The sequence below is a fragment of the Pleurodeles waltl genome, chromosome 8 (genome assembly GCF_031143425.1).
Source record: "Pleurodeles waltl isolate 20211129_DDA chromosome 8, aPleWal1.hap1.20221129, whole genome shotgun sequence".
NCBI lineage: Eukaryota > Metazoa > Chordata > Amphibia > Caudata > Salamandridae > Pleurodeles > Pleurodeles waltl.
This window is the reverse complement of record NC_090447.1, coordinates 740,683,546-740,698,363: the sequence shown is the minus strand read 5'-3', so window position 1 is coordinate 740,698,363 and position 14,818 is coordinate 740,683,546. Positions and strand designations below refer to the sequence as shown.

The window sequence follows — 14,818 nt, the reverse complement described above, 5'->3', positions numbered from 1 at the left end:
TAGCATATATTTTTAAGAACACCTTAAAGACCAGAAGTTTTCAAGAATATAACAAAACCAGATGCAAAGTACTTCTTATCCGTTGCTTCCAACCACCTACCTTTTATGCTTTTTCCTGTTGCTGCCTTGGCGCATTCACAGATCCCTTCCGTGATGAGGTCTCTGACAGCGGAATAAACCACACCAATGTCTGCATCCTAGAAGATCTGAACATCTGGTTCAACTTTCCAAAATCTCACACTGAGATCTCTCAAATCAAACAAAGTACCTCAACCTCTCGCCACATGTGCCTGGGTCAATGTTTTCTGCTGAACACACCTTGGAGACAATCTTTGCTCTGAGGTAACTCATCAGAATAAATGGAAAACTGCCATGCTCTGGAGTGACCACCATCTCATCACCTTCCTTCTGAACATCAGATGAGAACAACTGCTACAGCAGTAGTCATCTACAAACCTATACCTAAACAGTGGACAAGCTCCACCTCTCAGCACTGGACTCACAATTCGTCTCCACCGCCAAATATCAAAAGTGGAACGATTCTACAGTTGGCTTCCTGAAGACTTCAATAAACTGCTATCCCCCAATACATGCTCACACTCTATCCCACCCTAAACAAAGGGCCACAAGGGGGATTCAGAAGATTAAGAACCTGAGGACAAAATTAAGTGATTTGCAAAGATAGTGGAGATAAGCAAATGACCAAAATTACAAATCCTGACTATACTGCAAATGAATATACACATCATTCCCTGGAAGTTAAAAAAGACTCCACTACTTCACCCAGATCTCCAAAGTAAATTACCCTAAAGGAACTATATAGGATCCTCTTTGAATCCTGAAACCCACAATACACTACCACCATTCACTCTCTTCTGTGACACCACTGTAACAGAACGCATCTCTAAAACAAAGAAACTGGGACATTACCTAGGGGGTAATGCACTCAATAGGCACCCCGATTGGTACCATGACCAATAAGACTGACAACAGAAATATGATAGGCCTTATTCAAACAACTCTCTTAATCTGAATTCACAGAGATGAGCAACTGAAAGCAGCCACCTGGCACCCTGTCAGGCCCCTGACACAAATCTTCAAAGGCAAACTGCTTTTCACGTCTGCTGAATCTACAGCAGCAAGCATCATCAACAACTGTATAATTTCAGCCATTTTTCCCTCCACCCTCAAGACTTCCTACATTATCAGTAAATAGAATCATGTGTCAACCAGTTAACAATTCATCTCCAATTACCATTCTTTAAAAAACTGATTGAAAACGTTGCCTTCACTAGTTTCTCCAAATCTCTGACATCAAATGGTCTTTTGCCCAGGTAGAGGCACTGAATCCATGTAGATATTCACTTGGGATGAACTTAAAAGTCTGTGGACAGAAACTGACTGCACTACCACAGCTAGTTATACCTCCTGTCTTTTACACTTCCCATCTGTAGACCCTACTAGTGAGACTAGAGGATCTGGGTATCCAAGAAAGCATCTGGCTCTCCTTCTATGCATTCTGCAGGTTCAGCTTTTTTAGGGTCGAGCCTGCGTCGCATGCGCATGCGTTTCGCTAGCGAGACGCTTTGGGAATTAATAAGGGCTCGGAGCCCCGTCCACGTGATGTCAGTGTCTCTCATTGGTTCGTGGGCTTGCCTGTTAGAATCTGCTTGATTTCATTAGTGGAAGGCACGCATACGTCATGCCTTTTCCGGTGGTTAGCCCTCCCCCAGCGCATTGACCAAATACAGAAAACATACGAGGCTCACTGTTTTCTATTCAGTTTGTGGACTCCTTTTTCTCTATTTTTGTAACGCGATCAGAAGTCGAGCGCTTTGCATAATATCAACCCTGTTACACAGTTAATTGCACTTTTTCCAGTTACATACATGGTTTATGTCGCAAGAAAAGTCTTGTTAGGAGTTTACAACACTATTAGCTCTAACACGGGCAAACGCGAGACCCGTTGCATTGCAAATGCTTGTTTTTATTGCCACCATTTACCTCAGTTCTTTTTACCATCAACAAAATGGACATCAAGGCTCGATCATTTTACCAGTCCTGTTCAAGCTCCATCTTACCAGCTTTTGGACCATCAGTTTCATCAACTTACCTGCTGCTACTATGCTGACAATATATAGATCATCCAAAATCTAGAAAATGAGATGGATTCGGACTGTTCAGGACATGACCACTGATGAATCTAAACCACTGATGAATCTTCCCAACTTAACACCGCCAGGCCTAAGATACTTACCCCCCTGCGTGGACATCAAAAGAAATAAGAAATTTGGTAGTAATCTTAGACTCCACCATTTGCCTAGTCCCTCTAGTGAATCAAGTCACAAGAACCTCCAACTATGCCACATAAGCCCTTTGATACATCTTGCCATCATCAAGGCTTCCCTCAGAAGCTACAGACCACTGCAACCAGTGTCATGTTTCAAATACATTATGAAAAAGATCTCTACCACAGTGCCCCAGTTTTCCCACACCAAAAACGTCAAAGGATCGAAAACACAGAAGCAAGACAGCTTCTAGACCTTCTCTCAAGGTAACGGATCATGCCATTGCTTACTGCACTTCACTGGCAGACTTTGCCCAGATACTCTGCCTTCACAGCACTCTGTATTGCCGTAAGTGTCATCAATGGCAAGGGTCCATTGTTCAACCAAATGATGCTCCATATATACCCCCAGAACAGAACCCTACCTTCCACCAGTGCCTATAAGAGAACATGCATCAGTAGGACCTATTTCTCAACAAAAGCTGTAAATTTGTGGAATCGTTTTCCAACAAGAAGATACTGCAGGTGCTGTACCTTGCTGCCAAAGGACCTCAGACAGCCAACAGCAAGAAAGGTAGCCAGGGTGTGCGGTAGGGTTGAAATTGCATGGGAAAGTCATCTTGCATAGTATAGAAGTTGTCGCAGTGAGCTGGGGTGCTTGCATCTGCATATCTTTCTCTTCTTTTCTGATTAGCTATACTTGGGCTCCATCCAACAGTATTCCTCTCTTTCTCGCTGTCTTCTCTAGCTCTTTGCCACTTTCTTGCCCTCCCCAAACTGAATAACAAAGAGGACGCAGCTGCCCAGGGAAAGACAAATCCTTCCTCAGTTCTGCTTGTAAAAGGTTAAGAACATGGGTGACCTTTTGATGGTATTATCTATCTTCAATTGTTGCAGGATTTTCCCCTGAAGAAGCACAAAAGGGTGAAATGCATTGGTCTAATCTCACAATTTTAGTTGAATCAATAATTTGTAGCAGTTAACTTACAAATAAAATAATTTAAATTTTGTTAGAGAAATAAGACTCTGTCAGATTCTTTAAAGGAGTTTAAAATGGAAGCCAAACAATAGTGAATAGAGCGAGTAGAAATAAGTTAATGGAGGGGTGTGGCCAGCGGCCAAGTTGGCGGCTGCTTAACCCGAGAGCTCTGTACCCGACCTTGACGAACTGACAAATTCCTCAACTGTGTGACCTCCCGTGGAGCAGCCTTGTGTGTATATGGTGGCTCGCAATCCCACCCCCGGGGTAGCAGATGACTTCACAGAAGGGTCTTCAGCCTGCCCACACCAGCAGCACCACCAGCCGAGTCTGCACTGCGAGCCACGGAGCGAAGGAGTGCTCCTCTGCCTGGGGCACTGTATGCAGCAGGCTGGACCCAGAGAGGTTGGGGGCGGCGCTGCTCTGACTGGGTATTGAGAACCTATATGACGAGGCCACTGAGGGCCGCCCCATTACAGTGAGTGAGTCGACTGAGCACAGGGAGACATGCTGAGCCTGAGACAGAGGTCGCTGATGAGTGGTGCACTGGCATCTTCACCAGGACTAGCAACGGAGCTGTTGAGTGCCTTGGTGCAGCACCTGGGGATGGTGGAATGAGGATTGCTGTCCCCACCTGTAGAGCCAGGACCCGGCTGCAGAGACTTCCGTACATACTGGGCCTTCCCTACCTGAGGATGACTGCTGCCTTGGCCTGAGGGAGTGGGGGATCTTGAACCTGGACACCTGACGGCAGGGCCCCCCTCCAGCCATCTCTGAACTGCAGTGAGCCAAGACGAGAACCCCGCCAAGAGTAGATCGAGTGGTCACAGTGGCCGCACAGGAGGGCAAACAGAGGCCCATATAGCCATGTGGACACCTTGCTATGCCCAGACCTCGCCGCAATCCAGCTGCACATTAGAGAAATCTGGCCAGACACTTCATCGCACTGCCTCCCAGGCATTCCTAGTATACAGCACCCTCAATGGGGGTGCCCAATGCTCAGTTAGGGGCAGACGACGGTCGATACCCTGACCTGGGGTGCCAGTAGACCATTGGTACCCAGGGTGGAGAGCAAGAATAGCACAGTCCACTTGGAGGCGATCCGTTGATAGCCTGACCACTGCCCCCTCGCAAGCCCTTCCCCCTTGTGAGAGGATACAAGGAGACCATCTGTACCCTGGACAGGCCCAGCGGGTCCCAACTCTTTGGAGTGTCATCTGGGGCAGCTGTTGGGCCTTCATCTTCCTGCCACAAAGAACAAGATTGACTTGCTGACGGTGGCACCCTGGAGAACAGGGTGAGGGGTGTAGCAGATCCACCGGTAGCAGCCACCCACCATGGTCTGTGACACTGACTTTTGTCCCGAGCCTGCCCCACTGCGGGGAAACAGCAGAGGCACAGCTGGGAATTCGGGGTGACTAAAGAGACCCTGATGCAGGGCTGGGGCTGTGTGCCACAGGACCGGCATCAGCAGTTCCGGTGGGGAACACCCAGGGAAACAAGTAGCTCACAGTCAGCTCCACAACTGAGGGGTAAAGTTGAGCCATGGGCAAATACAAGGCTGCGGCCCTGGTCTAGGGGAAGATCAAAAAGTTCACTAAGCCCACCTCAGACACGAAAGAGTGTGTCGATGAGGCTGCTGCCAGACCCGCCCTCATTGAAGCCTACAGCAGCAATACTTCAGGCAACACAGGACACTCGTTTCTCCCTCGAAACCAAGATGGGAACTGAGCATAGATCTCTCCGTACTCTGTTAAGACCTCTGCAACACAGTGGAGAGGGTCATGGGTAGCGAGAGGCAACTGTCGGCGGTAGAGGATACGACCACATATCTTCCAGCTAAACTGATGTCACTCTGACAGCAGGTCGGCCTCCTGGAGCCCAGGGCAGAGGACGCTGAGGGCAAGTTGAGACTAAACAACATCCGTATAATGGGGGACACGGAGGGTCCTAAGGGCCCCCGTCCTACTGCCTTCATCTCTGACAGGCTTCACTCCCGGATCGAGCAGGACTCCTTATCAACTTGCTTTGTGGTGGAGGGAGTATGCACATCCCTGGTGCCTCAGCCTCCCTCCCCCTTCTCCCCCCACAGGGCCCTACCCAGGCCCATCATCGCCCTGCTTCTCAACTTTATTGATATGGACATGATCCTGCGAGAGGCCTGAAAGAAGGTTGACCTGCTTTGTGAGGGACAAAGAATCATGCTGTTCCCTGACTACACGTTTAAATTACAGCAGCGGCTGTGCACTTTTCAGGCAGTAAAGAAGAAGCTCTGTGCAATGCAGATCACATACATGCTGCAGTTCCCGGCGTGACTCAAGGACATCCATAATGACAAGATTTTATTTTTCAAGACACTGGAGAGTGCCTGGGCCTGGGTCTAGGAGTGCCTCGTCCTGGGGCCGGGTGCGGGGTGCAGGAGGAATCCACTGGCCAAGAGAAACAAAAGACAGATGCTGCCACAGATCAGAGGTAACTGCTCCTTACTGCTCTCATAGGTGGCCCTTAACCTCAGCAGAGGGATCCCCGGACATGAAGGGGGAACACAGAGGAAAAAAGTGATTTTGTTCATAGCCCCTTAATGAATTCCTCCCTGCTGGGTCACACCAGACCATCATCTCCTTTTATCAAGGGTCGGGGATTCCACCTTCGGTTAGTTTTGTTTGACAGAGGTGTTACATGCTTTTGGTTCTAGGGTGACAGATGCTTCAAGGGGAGAAGTGTTAGGAGGGGGGAGGGTATGGGGACTGGGTGCTACCTGTTTCATCACCACCCGTATTACAATGGGGTGTTTACCTGTTCTATTTCCAGTTACACCAGCTCTCAGGTAGTACCTATTTCGTCACATCTCTGAGGGCATACACACACTACTTAATTTCCCAGTATAACCGACAATGGCAGGTCACATAAGGGAACACAAGATCATTACATGGTATGTCAATGGCCTCAACTATAAAATTAAATGAGGGGCAGTGATGGCGTATGTGACGGAACATGCCCCCATGGTGATCCTTCTTCAAGAGACCCACCTTCTGGGGACCTGCTTCGACTTCTTGGGCCGCTAAGGGTACTCCCGCATTTTTCACTCTGGTTACACGAGGGGATCCATGGTGGCAATATTACTGCACCTTCCCGCTGGTGGTTAGTACAGACCACAATGATCAGTCCAGGAGCTACATCATTTTACATGGTGCATTAGATGGACAGGCGTGGTCACTAGGAAGTATATATGAGCCACTACAGCTGCTGGGGGCGACCCTTGATGTGGTAGTGGGGCATCTGACAGCAGCCGCCCATGAGTTCACACTATTGAGAGGGGACTTCAATACCTTGATGGATACAGAGGCAGATACAACATCCAGGAAAGGAAGCCCCAAACAACTAGATTTAGATCCTGGACAGACGCTCTGGATTGGTAGATGTTTGGCGATTTCACCACCGTAATGAACAACACTACACCTACCATTCTCCACCACACAGCACATCCTCACGCCTCAACTATTTCATCCTCTCAGCCTAGACATAGGACCGGCATCTGGGTCCTGTATTCTCCCCCGACTGCTCTCAGACCATTCACTGGGGTGCTTGACATTAGGTGGGGGTGATCGCGGTCAGAGGGGATGTGGCGTCTAAATGCATGGTGGGTGCAAGACGGAAACTTTGCGGAGGAGGTTAGAAACATTGTAACAGAATACTTTGATCTTAATCAAGGCTCAGTAGCCTCCCCATTAGTGCTCTAGGAAGCGTTTAAGACGGTCCTTAGAGGCCGAGCCTTCTCCGCAATAGAGGGTTGAACAGGTTGCTGTGAGGGAGATATACTGCGCTTAGAAGGTAAGATTAGGGACCTTGAGGGTGCTTCCGGAGCCCCCGCCCACAGGCAGAGCCTTGCACGTTGACGCAAGTGCGCCTGGAACTCTGGCATAAATTGCTGAACACAGCCAAACTTAGCAGACTCCACTCTACCGGCAGGATATATGAGATGGGGAATAAGGAAGGCAAGCTGATATATTGACTGGCAACTGGACATCGTCCTTTTACTATGATCACAAAACTGAGATCTTCAGCAGATGAAACCATAAGTGGTGCAGCCGCTCTAACGCAATGCTTCGCCTCCCACTTTCAGAATCTTTCTGCAGCCCGAGAATGCCCAGCAGTTGAAAGGGAGCTGCCCTTCCTTTCTGATATCCCAATCAGGCAACTATCACCCCCAGAGTCAAGCACCTAAATAAGCCACTCACAGTGGAGGAAATCCAGAGCACGATTTCGGCCATGCCATTGGGAAAGGCCCCAAGGCCCCAACTGGTTTCTATAAGAACTGTATAAACAGCATGCAAACCTTTTAATACTTCATCTATTAGGGTTGTATGAAGGAGCATCCCTCAGTGGCTTCCTCCCTCAGAACCTGAGTGGGGCTACTGTTGCAGTCATTTTGAAACCCAACAAGGCACTGGAGGACTGAGGTTCCTACCGGTCCATATCTCTAATCAACCTAGAAGTACATATCTTGGCAAAGGTTCTGGACAGCCGCTTGACGACTGTGGTCCGCTCCACAGTACATGCAGACCAAAACGGCTGTATGCCCCAGAGGGACACCTACCCCTCTCTTCGACTGCTTCACGTAACCCTGGCCCAGGCAGAAGAGTTGATGGGAGAGGCAATGCTGCTCCTCGTTGATATAGAGCAGGCATTTGACATGAGGCACTGGCTCTACCTATTTGCAGTCCTCCATAGGATGGGGCTTTGTCCCCGTTTTTTCTGATAGGTATTGGTCCTTTATACTGGGTACCTCAAGTCCAGGTCAATGGGGCCCTCTCCTCCCATTTCTGATTGAGAGTGGCACCTGCAAAGGTCATCCCCTATTAGCTTTGTTATTTGCGCTTGTCATGGAATTCCTTGCAGGCATTATCCACATTGATGCTAGGGTCCGTGGCTTTGACTGGGGGGAGGAGGATGGTGTTTTGGTGTACAGCCTCACCCGACTTCACAGTAATTGCTCTCCTTTCCGTTATGGGCAAGAGCCAGCTATTAACATCCCTAACATTCTGCAGGGCTGGGTAAACTTATGCCGCAGCACAGATGGCTCAAAAGTTCTCAGTGGAGCAAATCAATGTAATATTTTTTATAATTTATTTTTGGTGTAAGTGAACATCTTGTCCCATTGTGCCAGGGCACTTCAATTAACCCCTTTACATCATTGGGTCCAAGGTTATGGAGTTGTCAGAGACTCCAAGTGCAGTTGAGATCAGCTAGCTGGTGTGGAGATTCTCTGGCCATTATGGCCTGCACACATCACATACTGAATTACTCTTAGGGCGTCTGGTGTGGTCAATCTTATACATTTTTGCAAACATCCTTTTGACCCGAGGGAGGTCTGATGGGCTTCACAGGTATACATGCTGTGTTCCAGTATTGATAAAACCCTCTTGTGAATTGCACTGAGAAACCAGGGTACCCCATTACAGCACTGGCCTCTCTTGGACTAATCTCTTGGGTTGTCAATTTCTCTGTTGCTCCTCATGCTGGGCTGCACCTCCTTGACACTGTCCTCCTGTAGTGCCAGGCACACTCCTTCCTTTGCTCGCCAAACAGGCAACCAGGTAATCTCGTAGGCTCTTCATGTAAATCTTCACCTTCACCAGCAGAAAATGTTGACTTAAGGTGTTGTTCCCTCATCCTTCAGACTTGGGGAGCCCTAAGTACGAACTTCCTTAGGACTGATACAAAGTGGGGTGATTTATATCCCACTTTTATAAACATTTTCCAGACACAGAATGTGGACCCACTGCCTACGGGTTTACAATCAGTTTGGGTTGTGTCTCTTTCTGATGTCATTTTCATGCTGCTCTCCAAACATAGCTTTTGTGTGGAGTGATTGCCTTCACAGAACAACAATGGAGCTGGGTTCAAGAGGAAGTATGCATAACATGGACACAATGTAGTGTGATTTCTCTGCTCCTAGTGTTCATCAGCCTCCTTGAAGCAGTAATGAGAGACAGATAAAGGAACAGGCCCTGCCTAGAAACATCCTCACCTTGAACAACAGAAACTACATTCCAACCCCTCACCGCTACCATCTACGAAATTCAGTGCTCAACAACAACAAATCTGCAATCTTTTACTAAAACAGCTCTCATGGAATTTCTAAAGGAGGCCTGTTTCTCTCCTCTCCTATCCTCTTCACTTCAGTGTCTGTGTCTTCACTCTTTAGCCACAGTATGAGGGAAGCTGTCCTCATCTTCCATATTGTGCCATGATAAAACGGGGGCACTGAAAGTGGAGCCAACTTTCAATAGTACTCAGACTCACACAACACACAGCCCTACTGCCCTATGTGTGCCAAACATGCGGTGCACATACACATGCACTCAATATACACACTGGATGTCAGCACAAGGTTTTACATTGTCAGTGAACCGCACTCACACAAATGCAGGAAAACAGTCTGGTCAAAGAAAAGATTCAAAACATGGTACACTGTGACCACTGTCTAATGTGATACACAAAGGTAAGGGAAAGTAGACCACTTGGTGCATTGCTCCAGGTAAAAGGACATCTTATGCACCTCGCAATGTCAGGGACAGGATCCTTTTCAACTGGCATCTACAACGCGATGCAAATAAACTGCACTTTGGAAGGTTGGTAGGGAGACAGACAAAGCAATGCCTTTCCAAAAAGAATGTTTTTAGTTGCTCAGATAATTCATCAAACAGCATGCCTGCTCTGCTGCCTCCATGAGCTCTAGCAAATAACAAAAAAGGAACTCTTGTGGTGGTTCTGTGCAGTGGGGTTCTACTTTGTCATTGCCTCTGATTGGTCAATGTAACACTAATACAGAAAGAGATTCACTGCTGTAGCACCTGATTGATTTGGGACTTATCTGTACTCACTCTAGATGAAAAAATGTTGCCTGGTTCAAGGAATTTGTTAATGCACTTCTGTTGATTGAGGAGTCTCTTCTTGTAGCAATTTTTCACTAATGCCTTCACAAGTGTTTGCAGCGCCAAACAAAAAAAAGGAGAAATCATCTAGGAAAGCTGAAAGGAGAGGCTATCCGTCTCTCAATGCAGCTATTGTCCTGCCATCACATGTAAGCTGGAAGATTCCTAGGGATGAACACCTTCATCAACAGAACATGCAATACAGAGGCAGAAAAAGGTACAAACTTATTAAAAAAGCAATCCTTCACAAACCCATTCTCTTCAGGTCATGGAAAGCAGAATTGATATACGTCCTTGCTCATCAGACACTGCTTACACCTCATTTAGAACCTCTTCTACCAGTGGTAGTTCAGTTTTCAGTTTTAATATGTGTACTTAAGCCTCAGTCAAATTTGCACTTTTGAACTTTTCTTTCTTTTAGGGATCTCGACAAAGTCGTTTAGGGAACAACTGCATTAATATTTCGGTCAAAATTTGCCTTATATGTCACATTACACTGTTAGCACACAGTTTCAACATATTATTTCAATTAAATTGTTAGTTAGTAAACAAAGTCTTTAGTTGACTATACAAATCCCAGAAACAAACAAATTATATCAAAATGTGTATCATAAAACAACAATTACACAGAATTGGGAATTATAGTATTTTTTTACCTTTAGTGACGGGTTGTACATGCTTTGCTCCCTGGTCAAGCTTGAAGTCGAGATACAATGTGGGTGTTCGGGTGTACACCTTTGACTGAAGAAATGAAAAGTTTACTATGTTTGATACTGAAAATTATTTTACATTGTGTACATATTATAATGCTGTGTTTACCTGCACCCACTAAAAGTAGAGGGAATTTGCATATGGAAAACTCATAACTCTCTGCAACGAGACAAACAGATTTCACTAAATTCTGGTTTGCATTTCAACAGTAATAAAGAAACGTAGTTGAGACAATCATGAAAAAGAAAGGACAATAGAATGCATGAAGGTGAATTAGTGCACTTCTAGATTAGTCGCTTTGAAACATTAAAGTCTAAAAAATAATGAGGATAATGTTTGTGGCTTAAGTCAAAGGCTTAAGGCTGTTTCGAGCACCTTTGTTCAACCATCAATGAAGAGTCTAAACCGAGGGCATTCTATTGCTTAATGACTGCAGTGTTAGGTAGAAATTCACTGTATGTCCAGTAGGAGAATGGAGCTGTGAACCACAATCCACTTGTGAATTTTTAGAACAGTCGGTCTCAGACCCTATACGGGGATAGACAGAGCCCAAATACATCTAAGTTAAATTAATTAAGTCTCAATGCTCCAATTTCAGAATATCACCTACATCAGTTCATTCATAAATAATTTAGCCCCTAAAAAGATGCTATTACAATGGTGCTGACACGCTTTGGGATTGGGCATCCCAGTAAACTGCACCCCATCTCCAAGATGATAGCAGTCCTGTAAGCCATAGCTGTGGCATTATTGTGCATTAAGCGCAAAGGTGTTACAGCACAATTCTTTCATCATAAACATCAGCGAGTTGTCACATATGTCACCATTAATCCACTTATAAATGTTTCCTAAACTGAGGAGGGGTTTGCTGAAAACGGAAGCAGTTGTGCTTAAAAGGACATAATTTGTTTTAAATTTTATCTTATTTTATATTACAGTCAAATGATTAATAACCAGTGCTGGCTTCAAAATTAACCTCATTGGCTTCGCCACCAACTCCTTGACAGTGCCATGTCCCTTAAGTTCCACACTGATAGCAAACTAATCTTTGGAACAAACACCAAAAACAGGTGCAACCAAACATCAACTGAAGTTCAAGTTTTGGTAAGGTCAAATCTCAACATAATCAATGCTATGAAAGCTGGCATCCCTAAATACCATCTGACCCTCGTGTAGAACATCATCCATGCCGTGGCAGGAACAATTAATAGTTTGGATGAATTGACGTGATCTCTCTCACCATTTAAGAACTCCCCCACCTCACTATTCCCACTGTTGACATTTCAGATCTGCTTAGTCATCTTCAACTCCTGTGCTCCACCAGAACTGGCATACATAACCAAAACCTCTGGTGGAAAAACACAACACCCATAGCAACATCATCACTAGGCTAAAGAAGAGAAAGTTCATGAAGGAGGAAAGAAGACATCAGACTTCCTCGTACATCAACAACTGTTGAGATCCAGCAACCCCTCCTCCCTCTTTTACTCTGGGAACACTCTGAAGACGGTTATCTTCAAGCAACACATCATTCTTTTGCAACCTTAGAATAGCCCACCTTGATAAGACACCACCGATACATTTCCGTCTCTTAACAATCTCTCTTGTACTCTCTACCTCTGGACAACGCTCCATTGCTTGACAGCCAATTCTGCGTTCTATGAATAAAAAAATTAACAAGAATACGTAGAATAAAGTAATCCTGCCCTACATTATAAGGATATTTCAAGTCACAGACAAATTATCTGACAATATAGAGCAACACGGTTGAAGGTCGAATTACTTCATAAGGTCATGGAAATCCTTGGTGACTTGCAATTTCATTTTAATATACGACAGCGGATTTCTTATTTTCTACAAAACAGGGCCACACCATTAGACTTTCCAGAAACAACTTAAATCTTTGGTGTCTGATATTCCATGGTAATTTCAGACCAGGCTAAAGGCAAAATTTCAACTGCAAAACTAAACACAGTAATTTCTGCAAAAAGATGTTAGCGTTTGCTTAATGTAAATCAGATTTAAACAATGAGGCTCAGAATGTGTAGGAACATGCATGCATTCTCTCTTTCCAGTAATCACCTACTAATGACCTACAGCGTGGAAAAAAATAAACGTGCTACCATAAATATCTTCTTTCTACTGATTAGTTTTTCTATCTAGAAAAACAGATCAGAAGAATGAAAAGCCAGTTCTCCACCTTTCAATGTTTAAACTGCCGCTGTGATGATATTCTAACCTGCTTTTCACTTTAACTGGTGTCTCTGGCTGCCAGCTTAGAGACGTCACACCTCAATTGCAGTAGCTTATTAGAGTTGTTCTGCTATGTCATTTCATTATAAAAGGTGATTAGAGAGGTCACAACTTGCCTTTAATAAGGAAATTAGAGACAGCCTTTTATGCAGTCTCGCACGCACTAGAACGTTCTATGTTTAGGTTAGCGTTAAAGTACTAATTCAGTTAATCAAATATTTCAAATAGGAAAGTATCTATTTGAAATATAGTAAGAATTAAACTTAAAATTAATTTCTTTGAAGTAATCTCTGCAAAATGAATTTAACACTTATGCCTCTCGTTGTCTGTCTGGAGATATCATATTTCTGTTTTGGAAGGTAACCATTCCTCAATTCAACTGTTATAAGAAACCGATTTTTCACAATTATAGTATTTCTGCAAATAAACATCCTGCTTCAAACGTTATATTTTTATTCTAAACCGCGTTACAGAATGAAGTTGAAATCTGATGGCAATTATTTATTAATGGGTAAAAGTTGGAAAAAATAAGTTATCGGTGATTTAATTTGTTAACGTATTCAAAATATTCTTCTCGAATATGTGTTCCTGCAACGTACAGCTTGTGTAATTGAACAGACTTGAGAAATACCCCTTCTTACAATAAAAATAACATAAACTTTTTAAAATAGTGCTCAGACCTCACTTCTGCTATTTTTTTAATAACAAATTTATTGGGTTTTGGCAAACTAACAGGGCCTGACTGGTCCACAAACACGTGAAAGTAGTAAATGCAGGGTGAGTACCCATAAACAACAGAGATACAAACATAAAACAGTGCGCAGTCTTTCTCCAGCCCCCACCTCCAGTCCAGCCCGCCCTATATAAGATCCCCAGGCACATACATTATAGTATCACCCCTGAGTATCTCCTGTAGAAGTACAATACATTCGTATTTCAGTGTCTAATTTGGCCTCAAAAGTACGTATAGGGTCCAGGACCATCCCTCTATAGTTGGCTCAACGCTGCCATAACTTTCTGTGTTTCTGTTGGCAGCTCCTCGTTTGAAACACTGTAATCCTGAGTCCCATTCAATAATCCATCCCACTTTTCCATGCCTCTACTGTTGGTGGTCAGTCTGCTTTCCACAGTCTGGCGATATCTTGCTTTCCCTTCTGTGATTTTAAGAGCGTCAAATGACTGGTTTGACTAGTACCCAACATTAATGGCTCTCCATTTACGGACCTTGGCAATACAGTTTGCATTGAAGGCTTTCAAACTTGCGATCTGTATATCATTGCATATTTCACCAATGTGTTCAACTCACTGATCCATTCTGTTGGGTGAGCCCCATAAGCGGTCCAATAGTCATTAAAAATACAGAGGCATTATCCAGTTTAGGCATGGGAATGATTTTCATGACGATGACGAAATTTGATCATTTTGTTTATGCGCATTTCATGGAATTTTTGTCAAATTACATTTCATGTGTATTGTTATTTTTTTAACCTGAGCGCACATCATACAAAACAAAGTCTTACAAGAGACCACCCGGAGACTGTCTCATATAGAAAATGTGTCAGCAAGAGTAATTTACTACTTGAAACTGTTTTCTACCACTATCTCATGAGACCTTTTAACACAAGGTCTGTTGTAAAGAAAAAAAATGAT

The 14,818-nt window shown here is 44.6% G+C and overlaps 1 protein-coding gene across 5 annotated transcripts in view; it reads right to left on the bottom strand.

The window, feature by feature from the left end:
- Positions 1–14,818, bottom strand: part of PIR (pirin) — a 586,627-nt gene that overhangs the window by 201,428 nt on the left and 370,381 nt on the right. For all 5 annotated transcript variants that reach the window (XM_069204946.1, XM_069204944.1, XM_069204948.1 and 2 more), the window contains one exon: positions 10,861–10,945. In XM_069204946.1, the coding sequence (XP_069061047.1) occupies positions 10,861–10,945 (85 nt within the window). The remainder of the gene's footprint in view (positions 1–10,860; positions 10,946–14,818) is intronic.